Here is a 19,985-nt window from a genome sequence, read left to right as displayed (position 1 = left end):
CCATGCAGGGAGCTAGACGTGGGACTCAATCCCGGGACTCCAGGATCACGCCCTGGGCCAAAGGCAGGCACCAAACCACTGAGCCACCCAGGGATCCCCTCCAATAAGTTTTTGTTTTAATTTTTTTCTGACTAACGTTAGGTCCAAGCTCTTTTCCTGGTTCCCCTGCAAGTTCATAGTCTTCTTCTAGTACCTGCCAACTCTGGTCCCCAGTCTTGGATAAGACCCTTTGGACACTTGGGGAATTTCACACAGAATTTCAGAGTAGATGTGTATCGTAAAGACTATACCTGGTCCTTCTGATGGGTACATGAGCCCAGAGAAATCAAGGGTTTTCCTAAGGTCCTAGAGCCTCTTAAGCAAGGCTTCGATTGAAAGCAAGTTTCCTAACTACAAATCCACAGCTCATTTGAATGTTTATTCTGAGTCCCAATTCCTGATCTTGGTCCAGGGTAAGCTATTCCAGTTGTGGGTTCCAAATGTTTTAGCCCAAGTATCTTATAAGGCCTAGCTTTAGCTTGACTTCCTGATTTTTCTCCCACCTTTTTTCTCCTCTCCTCCTTATTTCTCCTGTTCCTCTTCCTGTTTTCCTTCTTTCCCTCTGTCATCCTCCCTCTCCTTCTCTTCCTCCTTGATCAACTGGATGCCTGACTTACTTAACCCTGTAGGTCACAGTCAGGTTTTGCAGTTGCGAAATATGTTTTGCCTTAAGTCACATTGCCTGGATTTAAGATGAGGTTTTATTACTGCTTCTCTTATAGGGCATTCAAACCCCTCTCTGAGTTGTCCACTTCTCCATTTTCAGAAATTGGGAGTTTCCTGAAGAGAGTTCTGGTGCTCTCACTGTTCAGCTAGGCTTTTTCCTCTCTTGGTATATGGTCTACTTACTTTCCTCCTTCCCATCTTAACTGGTCAAGTCAGTGGCAAGGTGACTCGCAGCAGCCCACCTCAGTAACCGTGTCCTCCAGGCTTCCAGAATCCTCAGTCTGCCCCCCTCCCCGAACCCTGCCCCCTGCTTCTCCATTTTGAGTTGAGCTTTCAGTTTTCTCCTTTGTTCACCTCTGCCCACCTCAGTCTTTTCTTGCTTGGTCCATTTCTCTCTTGTGAGATTGCCCAGGGTTTGAGACCAAGTTCAAATCCTTTAACAAATTTTGTTTCCTGTGTAGTCTTGTTGTTGGGAGAGAGTCACTCTCTCTGAGCTTCCATTTGTAATCTGTAAAAAAATAGATACTATTATTTCCCTTCATAGTGTTACTGTGAATCTTAAGTGAGATAATGCATGAGAATTATTTTGAAATATGCTGGCCCATATAAGTGTGCAAGACATGTTAGCTATCTGTCTTGCTCATGCTTTTTATCTCTGTCTGTATTTCCTCTACTTGTTCTTAACTGCACTTTCTCATCTCCCTTCCTCTAGATGGCAAAGATAGAGGATAGAGGTGTCAACATTATAGCTGTAGGCATGAGGAAGAGGCCTAATTTGTTCCACAGGGATGTGTAAATTTCAGAGCAAAAGACTCATTGGTTTGAATTCCAGTGCTGTTATTTGCTTGCTATTTGACCTTGAGCAAATTATTTGCCTCTCTAATCCTTAAGTGTTTTTGTCTCTGTGGTGGAAATAATAATATATGCCTTCCCCCCAAAAGCCACTGTGTGATGTGACACACACACACACACACACACACACTCCTACAGATGCATATGTATAGTGACCAATAGACTATCAATAGTCATTCTTGCCTCCCTTTTAAAATTAACAAAAAGGGAACAGCATTTTTGAGGTTTGGTGTGATTTAATGTACAGGGAGAAGCACTTTTCCTCCTTCAGGGGAAATTTTAAAGAATTCATAAAAGCACGAGAATTAATTGAAACCCCTGTGTGCACTAGGTGCAAAGCCATGGTCTCAGATATTATCTGGGAGAAGGTTGAACCCTGGTGGCTCATCTGAAGTTTCAAGTCTCTGCAGCCCCCTAGTGGCCACTGATTGTAGCAGAAGATTCATAGCTCTTGACAAATTACTTCAATCAGTTTGACTTTGGATAAGAATTATGTAGAGAATAAGGAATGGAGTGAGGAGGAAAAGGGCCTACATTTGAGTCTTTTTAATATTTCAAATAGAAAATTATTCTTCTATTAGTGTGCATGCCAGTGAAATCTAATGAAAATCCAAACGTATATGGTCACATGGAAAGTATTAACCAACAATTCCTTTCCAAGTATTAACTTCCACACCCTTTCCTTCCTCTTCTCTTTATCCCTCCGTCTTTGCCTGTACCATGGTAGGAGCATCCTTTCTCTTCTTGGGTCAGATCATTCTTTGTCCTTAAACTTGTAAAGTCAGTGTAAAGTCAGTTTGAGTTCCAGGGAGAAGCCAGTTACCTGTCAAATTAAGTGAGTTGCCAAACACACTGCAGGAAACAAATCATTCCTCGAATTAATTTTCTTTTGTTATTGGGTCTTCCGGTTGCCAAAGGCAATACCATAATGCTCTAAGAAGCCCGGCCAGGGAGAGCAGAGGCCCTGCTTGGTCACCGCCTCCTATGAGGCAAGGGACAAGTTACTGCAGCACTCTGCAGCTCTGGGAGAGAGATTCAGCTCCACTCTGTGCTTTGATTCTATGAGGAACTTTTCCTGCTGTCTTCCAGGTGTGAGCTCCTCAAGGGAGGATCTTGCCTTATTGTTCTGCTCGGATAGCACAAGACCTGACAATCAACCTTTGATTAGAAGGAACAGAATGGATTTGTGTGAACTTATGACTATAGTTTTGTCTCTTGTTCTAGCGCACCACTTGTTATAAACACAGCCATTATCTGAGTTCCGTGTTGGCAGCTCAGGAGGGATGAAGGGAAAGAGAGACCAGAGATACAGGCTTTACAGATGAATAAAAAATGCGCTTGGTAATGAACTCTCATTCCCAAGGCTGTGAGCAATTGTTCCGTCATTATTCCTTCCAGCTAAATCACCCCTAGATCTTCTTGGCCTGTTACTTATGGAGGAATAAGTAGATCAGTATGAATACGAGCCCTTGAGTGAGGGCCTGGGATGCACGTAGGACTATGCGACCCAAGGAGAATCAGTTACCATCTCAGCGACTCAGTTATCTCAACTCTAAAGCTGAAATGTAAAATATTTACCTTGCAGAGACTAAAGGAGGTGACACACGTTCAAGCACTATTCTGAGAAAACGCAGGATGACTGACAGGTCTGAAATGTACTTGCTGCAGCTGAAGAACTCTTAGAGATCACCGCCACTCTCTACCCCCACGCTGCTAACTTTTCTCGTGTAGATGGGGGAACCGCCAGCTTCCCAGGGATGCGTTTAAATAATGGAAGGGTCAGAGAAGATTCGGGTCTCAGGGCCTTAATCCAGGCTGTTCTCGGATTTGGCAATCTCGTGCTGCCCCTCCTCCCACTCCTCCCTTCCCCTTGCCTCCACTTTTATTCCGAACCAGCTTTTCTGAAGTCGGACCCATATAATCCCTTAAATGCATAATTAGGGAGAGTGCTTGATTGCAAAGGCCTCTTCCAATCCTCCCATTTAATCCAAAACACGCTCCTGTTCACACAGCAGAGAAATAGGGCAGGGAATCTGGAGGAAGGGGAGGAAGGAGAGAGAGGCGAGAGGGATGGAGGGTGGAGCGAGGGCGGGGCGGGCCCTGTGCTTTTCTCAATGAATGCCGAGGCCTCTGCAGATTTGCATAGGAGCCTATCTCGCCGCGCCATTGGCTGGCGGGTGCGGGCGGGGCGGGGCGCGGGGGGGGTTGGCGTCGGGGCTCCGCCCCCGCCCCGCCCCCGCCGCGGCCCCGCCCCCCGCGCGAGCTCGCGCCTCCGCCAGCTGCAAGTGGCGGGCGCCCAGGCAGATGCGATCCAGCGGCTCCGGGGGCGGCAGCGGAGGAGGCAGCTGGCACATCCCGGCGCTGCTGTCCGGAGGGCCGCACAGCGCAGAGGCGCCTTTCGGCCGCCCTCTGCCCAGCCACCTGAAGCCGGGGGGGGGGGGGGCGGCTGCCGGTGAGTGAGGAGGGGGCAGCGAGATTTGGGGCTCTTTTGCCCGGAATGCTTCCACTCGGCTGCTGCGGCCGGGGCCGCTTCGGTGCCCGAGAACTCTGAGCACACGAGACGCGGGAGAGCAGGGACGCTGCAAACTTGGCACGTCGGCGGCGCGAGCCTCCGCTTCACAGCGCGGGGGCTCGATTCAAGCCCAGAAGTTCAGCGAGCAGGTCCATCCGCAGACTTGCGGCTGCGGAGGGTTGCAGGAGGGCGCCCCAGAGAGCAACCCCTGCCCGCCGCTTTCCCCTCCACAGGGGACAGAAGCTCAGGAGCCCAACGGAGCGCAGAGCAAGGGGCTGGGACAGCAGAGCGCTTGGAGCCATCGTCCCCAGCTGGAAAGTTGCGGAGGATTGGAGGCTGCTGCTGGAAAGCGGACAGACCACGGCTCAGACCGCGGGGGCAGGAGAGGACGGGCCCCCACCGCCGCCTCCCTTCAACCATAGTAGTTTCTCCGGTTCCGGAGCGCAGCGAGCTACAGACGGAGGCGCGGGGCTCGTCGCCGCGCGCCAGAGGCACAGAGTCCCAGCTGCGGAGCCCCAGGCGCTCAGGGTCTCTCGACACGCCCCTGGGCTTCCAGCCCCATTGTACTGAGACTCCTGATTGCCTCCTTGCAGTTGGAGGAAAGCGGGAGGATCGAGTGCACGCGCAATACCCCAGAGATCAGCTGGAAGGAGCCGTTCCGGACTAAGGACTATTTGGAGACCCTTCTCATTTGAGGGGGAGTGACGGGCGAGGCTGGACCCCAGCTAGTGGGGACACTAGTGTAAACACCCCTTCTGTGGCGGGATGGGATCCGCAGGGCTCCTAGGGCTGCTGCTGCTGCGGCTCTCCGTGACAGCCTCGGGCTCTGGGGCCGGGGCCGGGACCGGGACCGGCCAGCTCGTGGGTTCAGCCGCCACGGGGCCGTCTCTGCAGCCTCGGGAGCCGCTCAGCTACTCACGTCTGCAGAGGAAGAGCCTGGCGGTGGACTTTGTCGTGCCCTCGCTCTTCCGCGTCTACGCCCGGGACCTGCTGCTGCCGCCTTCGTCCTCCTCGGAGCCCAGGGCTGGCTGGACGGAGGCGCGCGGCTCCCTGGCCCTCGACTGCGCCCCGCTGCTTCGGCTGGTGGGGCCACCGCCCCGGGCCTCCTGGGCTGAAGGCGCCAGCTCGCCGGCCCCGGCCCAGGCTCGGACGCTGACCAGGGTGCTGAAGGGCGGCTCGGTCCGCAAGCTCCGACGCGCCCAGCAGCTGGTGCTGGAGCTGGGAGAGGAGGCGATCCTTGAGGGCTGCGTCGGGCCCCCGCCCGAGGAGGTGACTGCGGGACTGCTCCAGTTCAACCTCAGCGAGCTGTTCAGCTGGTGGATTCGCCACGGCGAAGGACGGCTGAGGATCCGCTTGATGCCGGAGAAGAAGGCTTCGGACGTGGGCAGAGAGGGAAGGCTGTCCGCGGCGATCCGCGCCTCCCAGCCCCGCCTTCTCTTCCAGATCTTGGGGACCGGTGAGCAGCTCCCGCCTGAGTGTGGCGGAATTTGTATTTTTGGGCACATCAGTTTGCAACCACTTATCAACGAATCCCTGTTTCCAAAACCGCAGCCTCTGGTCCTTGGCTCTTTCTTCCTTCCACAAACTACCCTACCAATTAGACTAGATTTTATTTTCTTCTTGGACACAGTCACTCCCCAAGGGTTTTATTTCTCCTCCGGCAACCAAGTTGGGAGAAAAGTTTTCTGTTCTTGGCAGAACGCCTTTTCTTCTACCAGCTTACACCAGGTCCTAGCCAAAATTGGATGCACTTCTAATGCCCCCCCCCTCTTTCCGGGACAGTTGAAATGGCCTTATTATTTCCGTGTTCCAAGCTCAGTTCTAGATCCAATACTGCTGTCCCTCTTCCCTTCCCCTAGTTCTTCTTCCTGGCCGCCACAGAGGTGAGGAACGTGGTACACTTTCTCAGTGAATGTAGAACTCTTCTTCCTATTGTTGAATCCTACCTAGCTGTCCCTTTCAAATATTGGCTTACCTAGGGGTTGCCTCTTCTTCATGAATTCATTTTGTCCCCTTTCTCCAACCCCAGTCTGCTATCCGCTCTCAGACCCTTGTTTTTCCTCTTAGATGCTGTTGGGAGAGCCCCAGAGGAACTAAGGAACATGGGACAGGAGGGAGATGTGAAGAGAGAGAGCAAAGTTGCCAAAATTCCGTGAAGGCAGGAGAGGCAGTAGTTGAATTCGCTTTTTTCCTCCTGCCCTCCACTTCCCCTTCCCTCTAACTCTTAGCTAGAATGTCTGCAGCAGCAGCAGTCCTGGATGACAGTCTCTGGCAGGCCTGTTTCACTGCAGATCTCTCTGCTGGAGACTCCTGAAATGAGGTTTCTGTTTCATTTACTCTTATTTTCTTCTCCATTCACTGAGTTGGGGGTGTGTGTGTAGGCACTTACTTCTAACTCTTTCCATAGTGTTCTTTGACTGGAAAACCAGGTGGTTTTGAATGGATGTTTCTCTCCTAAGACCACTGGGGAAAGGCTTAGTGAATAAAATGTACAATGTAAATGAATGAGAAAGCACAGAAAAGAAATCGTGCCTTTTGAAAGCCTACACTAATTCCATTGAGCAAACCCAGCATCTTTTCTATCATTCTCATCATCAGAAATAAATGAAATTTTTATGCTCTGTTGGTTACTAGTGTCTAGTATTAATTGGATGGGAAGCACTGAAAAGAGCCCACTGTAGAGCTACAAGTATCTGCTGTGCTTGTCCCAGCACACATATATACTCCCACACACACCCAGTACTCTCTCTCCTGCAGCAGGGATATTTAGGAGCTGAGGTTCTTCAGTCTTTGCACAAAAAAAAAAAAAACATACTGGTATGTGGGTCCCCAAGGAAAACAGAGTCTGGATGCATATTTCAGCATTAGCATTGGTGGCATTGGCACCTAGAACGACTCTTTCGTGTTCAGTGCTGGAATTTATATTAAGAGGCAGAATTCATAGTAAGAGACGGGGTCTGATGAGTTTGATGGTGCCTTCTGTGAACTGAGATAGGAGACCAATACTATTGTCTCACCACAGATACTTTTGTGAAGAACAGCTGTGCTTTAATGTCATCCCACGTTCTGTGGTTTATACATGCCACATTCTCTTTTAGCGCCTCGTGTACTTATAATGGATATAAAAATTACTTCTCTGGAAATGTGGATTTTCTTCTCCTTTCATGTCTATGAGCATCTCTGGAGCTTTCCTGTCACCTCTTGTCTGATGACCATAGGCCCAGCAGTCTAGATCGGCTATTGTGAGATGTTGGTGACAGATAAAAGGGGTCCTTTCTATAACCCTGAACTTTCCTACTATAAACAGGCAGATTGCATGAAGTTATCAGTGGGTGTCTCTGAAGAGTCACCTGCTTAGTGCATTTGAAGAATATACTCCACTCAAGCCTTAGGTAAGGAGTCGAAGCTGCTGAGCAGGGGAGTTTCGTGTAGAGAGGAGTGTACTTCAAGAGGTGCTTTGCTACTGACAGTAGGGAAGCTCTGAGTGTCTCAAGTCCTCCCTCAGCATCCTAGTCCATTTGGCAGTTGGACCAAGGCCTTATGCATCATTTGACACATCCAGCAATGCTGTTTTCAGAAAGAGCCAGGATTCTGTCATTAAAAGGCTAGAGATTTTGGCCAAGTATTTTTCAGCAGCATTGGGATCAAATGGTTATTGATGGGATCAAATAAGACACTAAGTGTAACTGGATGAGCTCCCCATGACCTCCAGAGAGACAGACAGCTTATTGAAAAGCACTTCGGGCCTTGTGGTGATCACACTTGGAACAGGCTGGTCTCTCCGGCTCTGAGGCATATACTGTTTTCAGTTAGGTGACTAGTCCATGCAGGACTAGTCTCTTCCCTTACCACTGTATTGCCCTCAGCCTCATTCAGATATGGTTTCCACTGCAGACCTCCCCATGGAGGGAGTGGACATACCCTGCTATATCATGTGCCATGTTTGGGACAACATAAATCATGTGGCTCCATTCATTTTTTTTTCTGTATGAAAATTCAAGCTTAGGTTCTTACACTTGGATTGATTTTACTGTTTATTGTGTTTAAGGAAATGGGTTTATTCTTTTTTATATAGTTTTGTGTTGTAGAAAAGGCATTTAACTCTTTTGTGCTGTAAGATCTTCAAATATACAAAGGGAAAAGAGGCACAACTCACCTAATTTCTCTCTGCTTCTGTCCAAATGACTGGTGGCCTGGTCTAGAGGGGGCACAAGCATGTTGATAGGGCTAACTGTGAGGAAGGTAGAGGAGAGGAAGGGTGTACTGCCAGTTGCCCCTGTGGTGAGTGGCCTGCAGCAACCCATTTGTTTTAGACTGAAGATAGCTTCCTGAATCTGAACAGGACTCTGACTAGGGATGTGATAGAAATGGAAAAGCACCCAGTTCAGGATAAAGCAGTAACTTTGTATTGCTTGTGGTTTGGGACATCCGAGAGGATGAGAGGAGGCCTGAGAGCCCTCATAAAGCATGACATGCTAATGTTTTTTTCTTTGTGGGTTGCTTTGAATTCATAAAGTATTTTTGATCAGTATTTCAAAGGCTGAGACAGCTCCCCACAGCACTCATTCATGGAGAGTAGAAGGGGTAGAAAGGTAGAAAGACCATTGCTAGGACCATGTGAATTTTGGTGCACCATTCTGGAATAGTCCAAACCTCAGAAAAGATGTCTGCCTGGAGGCTGCCACATTGGTCACAGCCTCAACTTGTAACCTGTTTTGTCATCTTGCTTCTGCCATCCCCCAGGTAATATTTACTTGTGGGATAAGAGGACCTGTTTCTCTTTAAGCACCAACCCCCCCTCCCCCCCCTCACTCCAGGAAAGGGGGATATGACTGGGGATTTTACATGTACCATGGAGAGGCCTGAGAAACTTAAAGTAGATGTATGCAATTTAATCCACCTGACCCTTCACCTCACATATCTGTCAGTCCTTTCCGATTTCATTTCTGGAGAGGGCAAAGAGAGCCAAGGAAGATAGAAAAGAAATTTGAGCTCCCAGAAGGGATATCAGTTATTGGAGGTGAATTGGGAGAGTTGGAACTAGTCCAGAGAAGAGCAGAAAGCTGATTTAAGAGTTGAAGGGACCGATTTATGGTGAAAGATGAAAAGAATTTTATGCTGAGTGAAGTAACCCAATCGGAGAAGGACAAACAGTGTATGTTCTCACTCATTTGGGGAATATGAATAATAGTGAAGGGGAATATAAGGGAAGGGAGAAGAAATGTGTGGGAGATATCAGAAAGGGACACAGAACATAAAGACTTCTAACTCTGGGAAATGAACTAGGGGTGGTGGAAGGGGAGGAGGGCGGGGGGTGGGGGTGAATGGGTGACGGGCACGGAGGGGGACACTTGACGGGATGAGCACTGGGTGTTATTCTGTATGTTGGTAAATTGAACACCAATAAAAATTAATTTATAAAAAAAAAAAGAATTAAATATATATGGCTGAGCAAAGTGGCAATGAAGGGAAAGCCATGGTAACAATCTACAAAGCTCTGAAGAGGGAGAGGCCATGAAGGAGAAGAGTTATATAGTGTGGCCCAGAGAAGTAATAAGATGAGACTTGCAGAAGGAAACTTGAGGGTAGATATCAGGGAAACCTTATTTTCTGAAATTGATATTCCTCTGACTATGGAATGGAATTCCAGGGGAGCAGAGAGTCAGGTGAGATATGGGTCAGATAAGCCACAGCATTTATAATTAATCAGTTTTGTATTTGGAAATGTTGTGAAGCTGCAACAGGCAGGGGAGCTGGGATGGGGAACCACAGCAGGAATCAGATCTTTCAGAATTCAACCCTCAGGAGACTTTGGATGTTGGTGTTTCTAGTTGGAAAAGACAAGAATTGCACATGTATCTTTGCAATTGGATGACACATGCTTACAAGAAGATTGCTAAGTGAAAAAAATATTTTGAAATTACTGGGTTTATTTATCTCTGCTCCCAAACTGACACTGAGTGTTTCTCTAGGGTGTTGTCTGTCTATCCACTGGGGAGGAGGTGCTCACATAGGGTATTATGCACCTAAGGTGCATCTCTAGTGTGTGTTCATCAAGCCATTGGGCGGGGCGGAAGGTACCTGGATCTTGAGAAGATAAGAACATTTCTGGATTTGGTGGATTCCTACTGGCTACTTGAAAACCCTTTGACATGCTGAGAATATATATGGCTGTTAGAGAGATGAAACTCATCTAAATCCATTTGATCTTTTCACAAATTTACCAAAGAAAAAGAAGAAAAGCCCATGAGGGCTTTGTGTGCATGTGTGCATGATTAATGTGTTATCATTAATAAACATGAATGCTCTTATAAGAAAGTGTGTCTTCTGAAGGACAAGGGTGACTGGCCTACGAGCGGGAGAGGAAAAGAGGGAGCGTTATGTCAGCAGAAGTTGTAGCCCCTGCCATTCTTAGGATTATTGCCTGATAACCTCACTTAGTGGGCACTGGCCCAGTCTGATTCATAAAAGACATTTTGACTTTCTTTATAACCATTATTAATATTCTGTTACAGTTGAATGGGACTTTATAAAAAACTTCCAAATTTATTTTTTCCCCAATCTTTTAGAAGGCAAGTATTTGTTTTATTTTATAAATGGAGTAACTGGAAGCCAGCTATTTGATAAGTTTTTCTTTTTCTTTTTAAAAATTTATTTATTTTAGAGAAAGAGAGACAGGGACAGAGACAGAGACAGAGAGCACAAATAGGGAGGGGCAGAAGGAGAGAGGGAGAGAGAATGTCAAGCAGATTCCGTGCTGAGTGTGGAGGCTGATGCAGGCCTTGATCCCACAACCTGTGAAATCATGACCTGAGCCAAAATCAGAAGTCAGATACTAAACCAACTGAGCCACCAGATGCCCTGATAACGTTTTTTCAAGGTAAAAGTGGCACACCTAGAAACGTCACGTATGTATTGAGAGGTTATGAGATGCTAGATGCTGTGCTAGATACTGACTAGTACTACTTTTTTTTTTTTTTTGCCTTCAAATTATGGCTCTTTTCACTAAAGGAATCATCCCAAGATGCAGATTATAAATAACAAAGACATCTAAATAGATGAAAAGCTTTACATTATCCTTGTCAGAAGCCCATGCAATGAATACTTGTTGTTCAATACCCATAACTTGAGAAAGTTCTCTAAAATCTTTTATTTTCTTAAAATCTTTGAGTCCCAGTTTCATCATTAGCAAAATAGTGATAGTAATAGTTCTTATCTCAAGATGTCATATATATTAAATTAGAAGATACATGTAAATCTGTAACGCAGTGTCCGACATAATAAAGTGCTCCATCGATATGAACCATTAATTTTTTCCTGGCAGCAGCAACACTCCAGTGTCTGGTTGTGCAGGTTGTATACTCTATAACTCCAAGAATTTCATATACATTTTAGTTTATCTAAATGGTGCCATCTGGGGTTGTGCACTCCTTATGTATGGCCACATGTGGTGACCCTGGCAGCAGCAGTTGTAATATTGTGGGCTCCTATGCAACTAACTTCTAATTTCTGAGATAAGAAGTGGGATCCAGTGGAAATGGGGAGAGTGACCAGGGTGATAGATAGTTCCTATTGTCTTACCCAGAAATGTGGATAAGGAGAATTGAGGTGTGGTATTTATTTCATTTCTATCAATTATATCCTCAAAGGTCTTTTGACCTTGGATTTGGTTCAAAGATTCAAGCAGCATATTCATAATCCAGTTATTTTGTCTTTTTACACATTTAAAGCAAGCCCTACCTTTATGAAAGTATGAAGTTTAATGATGAAGAAAAAAGAAGCATTACAGAACAGTAGTTTTCAGATGGTGGATCTTTTTTAACTGAGAGTGATGTGTGCAGTTCAAGCCCCTCTGTGTGAGAAAGGTGCTGGTTCACTGACATCTGGTAATTTATTTGTTATAATTAGCTGGAGTTGTGCCCTTTCCTTACATTTCTGGCTTCACCATTCCTTGTTGAGTGGAAGGCAGGAGAAAGATGGAAGGTGCCAACTGGTTCATGGACATGAGCCCATTAAGAGCATTTAGACCTTTCAGATTCCATGGAGACACATAGCCCAGGGACTTGAGTAGGAGGCTGCCTCCAGAAAGTGCCTCAACCTAAAAGAGGCTGTGAAGCACCCATATAGCATTTTATAGTTTTTTTTTTCTTTTTGTGAGCCATGGCTGAGCCATTGCTTTCAAAAGATGCATGTGGACATTATTTCTGCCTGGGAGTAGGAGGAGAATAGGGCATTTTTGTGAGGATGGCTATAGGTCCAGAGTTTATGTGATAAGAGGTGCACTAGGGGTATCTTCTTTCTTAAAGGGTGTGGCCAGTGTTTCTTAACCTAGTGATGGCCTAGGTTTTTTCACATGGGCCAAGGTGTGAGAAGGGAGCTGTATAAAAGAGTGTTTTCCTGGTGGGGAGGTGGGGAGGAGATACAAGGTATCTTAATACCTTTCTGGCTGAGTCAGATTTCTCACAAAACAACTTTTCTTATTCAGTAAATTTTGTGACGAGCTTTCTAGCTGGGTTGTTACAATCTTGGATCCTTTCCCAGGAAAATTCTCTCAGATTCACTTGATGAACATAAGCATTCCAGAATGTGGGAAGTCCCAGAACTGGGCAGGAGGAGAGCTCCATTGGGGCAGATATAGCCAACCACTTGGTTAATTAAGAGTCTTTGTTTCTTGAACTCTACTTTTGTGGTGACATAGCAACAGGTACATGGAGAGGTGGGCAGTGAGAACTCCCTGGAGTAAGGAAAAGGCTAAAGAGAAGATCTAAAAACAAAAACAAAGAAAATCTAAGCAAGCTTAAAGGAAATCAGGCAACTAGCCAGATGAAGTCAAAAGGAAACATTAAACCATTGACTCTGTTTTTCTTCTTATTTATCTTTTATTCCATTTTCATTGGAATATGGTTCATGAGGGTGGGCACGGGAAGGTCTCCACATTTTCAGACCATGTAATTAAAGGAAGTGTTCTGTGGTAGAGGGAACACTAGATTAGGAGCTAGAAGACTTAGATCCTATTATGATGGCCTTTGGTTGGCTTTGACATCTTGTACAACTTCCTTAAGCTCGTCAAACCTCTGGGACTTTCATTCTAAAAGGAGGAAATACAGAACTTGTCCTGACTACCTCATGGAGTCTCTGTGAACATTATATAAAATAACCTACGTGAAAGATTCTAGTCTGGATTATTCAGAAAGAAATACGTAAGTCAGTAGAAAAACAAATGTGTACAAGATCATAAAAAGTGCTGAGATTCTACTTTATCAATTCACAATGTCAACCAATCCTTGGCATTAGGGAGCAGTAGTGCCAGGTCCCAGATTTTGAGGTAGGCATTGGGCTTCATTTAAGAGGTCAGTAGTCCTGAAAAGTGGTTATGTGGCCTCTTCCCATGGTTTCTCAAAATGAGGTCCTTTCATTGTAATTTTTCCCAATTCCAAACTTTCCTGAAAATGAATCTCTGGTTGTGGGACATAGTAATTCACATTACAACATCAGAGAATTATTTTTTTAATTTTTAATTGTATTTTTTAATACAATGATGTTCATTGAATGTCTTAATCTCATGTATAGCTTGATTATAATTCACATATGAAGCTTTCATATAATCACTATCCAGATAAAGATTCAGAACATTTCTAATGTCCCAAGAAGTCCCTGTATAAGCCGTTGTGTAGACATATGTTGTCAGTTCTCTTAAATTGATTTTGGAATTGCTGGATTTTTTGGTAAATGTATGTTTAACTTTATAGGAAATTGACAAACTATTTTTACAAGCAGTTATACCACTTTATACTCCCACCAGTAATGTCTGGGAATTCTTGAGAATACTTGATACTGTCAACTTGTGGCAGTATCTTGTGGTTTTAGTGTATACTTTATTTAGTGTTGGTTATCTAATATTGCATAGGAAGTTAGCTCAAAAATTAGTGGTTCAAAATAATAATAACAATTTATCCTTCATAGTTCCTGTGAGTTAGGAATTTGAGAGTGGCTTGACTAGGTGTTTTTTGCTTGGAGTCTCTCATGAGATAGCAATCAGTAACAACCAAAGATGCAGTCCTCTGAAATCTTTTTTTTTTTTTAAGATTTTACTTATTTATTCATGAGAGACACAGAGAGAGACAGACAGAGACACAGGCAGAGGGAGAAGTAGGCTCCCTGCAGGGAGCCCGAGGTGGGATTGGATCCCAGGACCCCAGGACACGCTGGGAGCTGAAGGCAGACGCTTAACTGCTGAGCCACCCAGGCGTCCCAGTCCTCTAAAATCTTGACTGGAGCTGTAACATCTTCTTATGTGGCGCCTTACACAAAAGGCTAGCAAGCTGATGCTGGCTAGGGGTGGGAGGTCTCATTTCTTCTCCAGGAGTTCCTGTCTGTAGGGCTGCTGGAGCAACCTTGTAACCTGGTGTCTATCTTCCCTGACAGTGAGCATCTATTGAGATAATATGATCTTTTTTAGGTGTAAATATGAATCAGAGTGTTTGATTTTCAAATGTTGAATTAGTTTCATATTCTCAGGATAAACCCCACATGGTCATGATGTATTATCCTTTTTATGTATTGCTGGATCAGTTCACTAATACCTTGTTGCCGATTTCTGCATCTGTGTTCATGAAGATTATTGGTCTGTAGTTTTCTTGTTTCTGACAGGCTTGGGTAATGCTGGGTACATAAAATGAGTTGTGAAGTGCTCCTTCAATTTTTCCTGGAAGAGAATTGTAATTTTTTCTTTCATGAATTTTTGTTTAGTAAAATTTGCCAGTGAGGCCATCTTGGCTTGGTATGGTCATTGCTGGAAAGTTTTAAATTACTAATTATATTTTTAAAATAATAATTATATGATTATTCTGATTATCTATTTCTTTTTGAATCAACTTTAGCAGTTTGTATTCATCAGGAAATTGGTTCATTTTATCTATATTGCTGAATTAATGAAAGTTAAATTGTTCACAACATTCTCCTTATTATTTTTTTATGTCTGTAGGGTTTGTAGTGATGTCCTCTCTTTCATGCTTGATATTGGTAATTTATATCAACTCTTTTTTCTTCCTGGTCATTCTGGCTAGAGGCTTACCAATTTTATTGACTTCTTTCCCCCAAAAAACATTTTTTGTGATATTTATTTCCTATGCTATCTTTATTTCATTTTCATTGATTTCTACTCCTATTTTATTATTTTTCCTTCATTTTGTTTGCCTTGGATTTAAATTTTCTTCCTGTTTCTAGTTTCTTATGGTGAAAGCTTATATCATTGATTTGAGACCTTCTTTTTCTATTGTGAGTATGTAATGGAAAAATTTTCCCTAATAATTCAGTTTAGTAACATCATATAAATTTTATTATGTTGTAATGAAATTTACTTTCTATTCAATTCAAATATTTTAAAATTTTCCATTTGGTGTTCTTTTGACTCATAGTTATATATGTGTCTTTTATTTTCGATATTTGGAGATTTTCCAGATATCTTTCTCTTCTTGATTTCTAGTCTAATTCTGCTATAGTCTGAGAACATATCACGGGTTTGATTTGAGTTATTTAAAATTTGTTAAGGTTTGTTTTATGCCTCAGACTATGGTGTATCTTGTTGAATGTTCCATGTTCCACACTTCAAAAGAACATGTTTTCTGCTATTATTTGGTGTAGTGTTCATCAATGTCAATTAGATCAATTTGGTTAAGAGTTGTTCGGGTCTTTGGTACCCTTACTTATTTTTGTCTATTTGCTATTTTTGTTACCAAAAGAGGACTCCTAATGTCTCTACATTTTGTTTTGTCTACTTTTCCTTTCAATTCTATCATTTTTTTACTTCATGTATTTTGAAGCCCTATTATTAGGTGCCTACACATTTAGGATTGACTCATTTCTTGATGATTTGACTCCTTTATTATTGTACAATATGTCTTCTTATTCCTGGTGATACTCATATTTTGAAATTTATTTTGATTGTTATTAATATAGCCTCTCAGGTTTCTTTTGATTATTGCTTCTGTGGTATATCTTTTCCATCCTCTTACTTTTAACCTATATCTTTATATTTACAGTGAGTTTCTTCAAGAAAAGATATTATTGGATATTGTGTGATTTTTAAACATTTAATCTGATAGTCTTTGCCTTTTACTTGGTCTTTTAGGCCACTTGTATTTAATGTTATAATTGATATGGTTGGATTTATGTCTACCATTTTGTTTTTGTTCTTGTTTGTCTCTATGTTTTTGTTCCTCTTTTTGCTCTCTTGACATCTTTTGAGTTATTTGAGTATTTTTTAGTATTTCAGTTTCAACTTATGTATTAGTTTTTCAGCTATATCTCTGTATTATTATTTTAATGGTTGCTCTAGAGATTACATATATGTGTTATATATGTAAGCTATATATATATATATATACACATTCCTATACATCATATATATGTATATATAAACTCTCATAGTTTACTTCAAGTTGACATTTTAGTACTTCAAGTAAAATATAGAGGCTTATAACCATATAGGTCCCTTTGCCCTCCCTCTTTGTTATAGTTTTCATATGTGCTGTATCTACATAATTTAAAACTCTGATATATATATATATATATATATATATATATATATATATATATAAACTATGTGTATATATAACTTTTAGCAGTTATACATATTTTATATAACTTATATAATTTAAGAGGGGTAAACTAGTCCTTTATATTTATCCAGATATATAACACTTTCTTACTCTTCCTTGGTTTCTGAAGTTCCAATCTCCTGTTTTGTCATTTTCCTTCAACCTAAAGAACTTGCTTTTTCATTTCTTTTAGAGCAGTTCTGCTGACAACAAATTTGCTTAATTTTCCTTTATCTGAAGATGTCCTTATTTCACCTTTATTTCTGAATTGTGGCTTGACAGGTCTTTTCTTTTTACACTTTAAGAATGCTGTTCTTCTGTCCCTCATAGTTTCTGATAAGCATTCTGCCATTAAATTGTTCTTCCCTGTATGTAGCTGTTTTCAAGATTTTTTCTTTCGTTTTCAGAAGTTTGATTATTTGATTATGATGACTCTGTGAATGGTTTTATTTGACCATATGCTGTTTGTAGTCTGTTGAGATTCTTGAATCTGTAAGTTTACATCTTTTATGAAACCTGGTGAGTTTTCAGCTATTATTTCCTCATTTTTTTTCTGCAGTAATACTTTCCTCCCCTCCTCTGGGACTCTAGTTACACAACTTTTAGATCTTTTGCTACTGTCTCACATTCTTTTGAGACTCTGCTGATTTCTTTTTTCAACATTTATCTCTCTGTTCTGTAGAATGGACAGTTTCTAAGATTTTTTCTTTGAGTTTACTGACTCTTCCTCTGTTTCCATTTTGCTGTAATTTTTATTATTACTAGATATATTTTTCAGTTAAAGTTTTCTATTTTAAAAAATATTTTTTTGAAAGATTGTATTTATTTATTCATGAGAGTCACAGAGAGAGTGGCAGAGACATAGTCAGAGGGAGAAGCAGGCTCCCTGTGGGGAGCCTGATCTGGAACTTGATCCCAGAACCCTGGAATCATAACCTGAGCCAAAGGCAGATGCTCAACAACTGAGCCACCCAGGTTCTCCTAAAAATAATTTCTATTTCCCTACTTAGAATCACCTTTTCATCAATTTTCCAGAATTTTTACTTTTCCCTCTTGGAACAGTTACAACAGATAGCTTCTTAAACTCTTTGATCATTTTAACATATGGATCATCTTGTTATTAGCATTTGTTGATTATATTTACCTTTAAGAATTGGCTGAATAATAATAATGGCTGAATGATATTCCATTGTGTATACATACCACATCTTCTTTATCCATTCTCAGCCAATGACATTTGGGCTCTTTCTATAGTTATTCAGCCATCAAAAATAATGAAATCTTGCCAGTTGCAATGACTTGAATGGAGCTAGAGTGTATTATTCTTTTTTTTTTAGAGTGTATTATTCTAAGTGAAATAAATCAGTCAGAGAAAGACAAATAGCATATGATCTTACTTCATTGTGCAACTTAAAAAAGAAAACAGATGAACTTATGGGAAGGGGAAAGAAAAAAAGGATAGATGGAAACAAGCCATAAATGACTCTTAATGATAGAGAACAAACTGAGGGTAGATGGAGGGAGGTGGGCAGGTGATGGGCTAGATGGGTGATGGGGATTAAGGAGGGCACTTGTGATGAGCACTGGGTGTTGTATTAAGTGATGAATCACTGCATTCTTCTCCAGAAACCAATATTGCACTGTTTGGTAACTAGCAAAACTTATTTATTTATTTATTTATTTATTTATTGCAAAATTTAAATTAAAAAAAAAAAACACCACAACTGGTCATTTGTTTTGTTTTGCTTTTGTATGTTGAGTGATTTTGCATCATATTCATGATCGAACATCATGTTGTTTGATCTGAGACCTGGGTGTATTTTAAATCTGTTTTTTTCTTAAAGCCTTTATTATGCTGCTTTGAGTCTGTCCATACATGTGCTGCTCAGAGATGAGCTGGGACCCTAGGCCAGTTTCTTCACAGAATTAGCATATTTCTGTCTCTTCCCTATGGAATTCTTCCTTAAGCTCAATTTTACCTATCTGTATTACTTATGCACAATTTGTGCAACAGGGGCTATTCTCGGGGGAAATAGGGAGATAATAAAGAGAAACAAATCAGGAATTCTCTTGATACTCTGGCCTGAAGTGCCCTCTCTTCCCAATCCCCTGGCCTGAAAGATGTGGTTTCTAATAGGCTCTCTGAGTTGTGGCTGCTGACATTGCCACACATGCTGACTCTGCTGAGAGCTCACTATCATGAGATGAGAGGGAGAAAAAAGGAGGAAAAAAACAAAGAAGTAGAGACTTCCCTTTGTACTCTCTGGATCACAGGGTTCTCTTTTTTTGGCCTTGTGGCCAAAAAGAAAAGATTTCTGTGGGCATTTTACCCATCCTTGGTACCATCACCCTAGCTTTGCTGGGTGCCCACATTTAGTTCACAGATGCAAGAGAAAAGAGGTAAAAACAGAAGACTCACCTTCATATCAATTGCTCTTCCAGATTTTGACTCTCTTCCTCAATATTCCTGGTTCTATTTATTTTTCAGAGTCCCCCCCACCCCTGCTTTCTTTTATTGTATTTTGTCCAGAGTTCTTGGTTGTAAGCAGGAGGATAAATACAATTTAGTGGGCTTACTCCATCATGCTGCACTGGAAGTCCCTCATTCCTTTTTGGAATCAGAGTTTCCATCAACAATATTTTTCTTTTATTCCCTCCTTCCCATGTCAGGGTGTGGTAACTGTTTCCAGGGAGAAAATCAGGACAGGGCTGGGGCCTACCACATTTATTTTCCTTCTCTCCTGTTCTACTGATTATCCCATGAGAACAGTTTTTTTTTTCCCACATATTTTGTCCAGTTTCACAGTTGTTTATTACAAAAGGGCTAGTCAAGGGCTTGTTACTTTATCATGGCTGAAAGCTTACAAAATGAACTTTGAGATCATGGCCATGTTGGCTTCTCTCCATATACACCATCTAGATCTGTGTGAGAGGTGCTCACCAAATGGAAGTTAGACAGGGGAATCCTCTGTATGAGTATCTATAAATCTGGACTTCTGCCTGAAGAAATGCTTATTTATTGGTTCACTTTTTTTTTTTTAACTGAGCACTTACCAAGTTGAATGGAGCAAAGTGTGTTTCTCCCAGGAGTTCACAAACTAGGTGGGGGAGAGGAGGCAGACAAGGAATGCTAATAAATAATTCCAGGGAATGGCAGTACTTGATGCTGAAGAAAGGATGCAAATGGTTATAGTGGTTCAGGGGAGGCTTGGAGATGTCAGTTCCTGCTAGGGCAATTAGAGATAGCTTCATTCCATTCCTCTAGGTCTCAAAAACCATATCCGGAAAGGCTGATAATTCTACTTGCTCAGTGCCTG

At 42.5% G+C, this 19,985-nt stretch overlaps 1 protein-coding gene across 1 annotated transcript in view; it reads left to right on the top strand.

Annotated features, from left to right (window-relative positions):
- The first annotated feature begins 4,834 nt into the window (after positions 1-4,834).
- The window catches only part of ALK (ALK receptor tyrosine kinase), a 690,816-nt gene continuing 675,665 nt past the window's right edge, over positions 4,835-19,985 (top strand). Inside the window, exon 1 of the mRNA XM_055327701.1 lies at positions 4,835-5,525. Coding sequence (XP_055183676.1) covers positions 4,835-5,525 — 691 coding nt within the window. The remainder of the gene's footprint in view (positions 5,526-19,985) is intronic.

Source organism: Nyctereutes procyonoides, unplaced genomic scaffold (assembly GCF_905146905.1).
Source record: "Nyctereutes procyonoides isolate TBG_1078 unplaced genomic scaffold, NYPRO_anot_genome, whole genome shotgun sequence".
Classification (NCBI taxonomy): Eukaryota; Metazoa; Chordata; class Mammalia; order Carnivora; family Canidae; genus Nyctereutes; species Nyctereutes procyonoides.
Note: the sequence above shows the minus strand (reverse complement) of the source record. Positions and strands in the feature narration are given on the sequence as shown.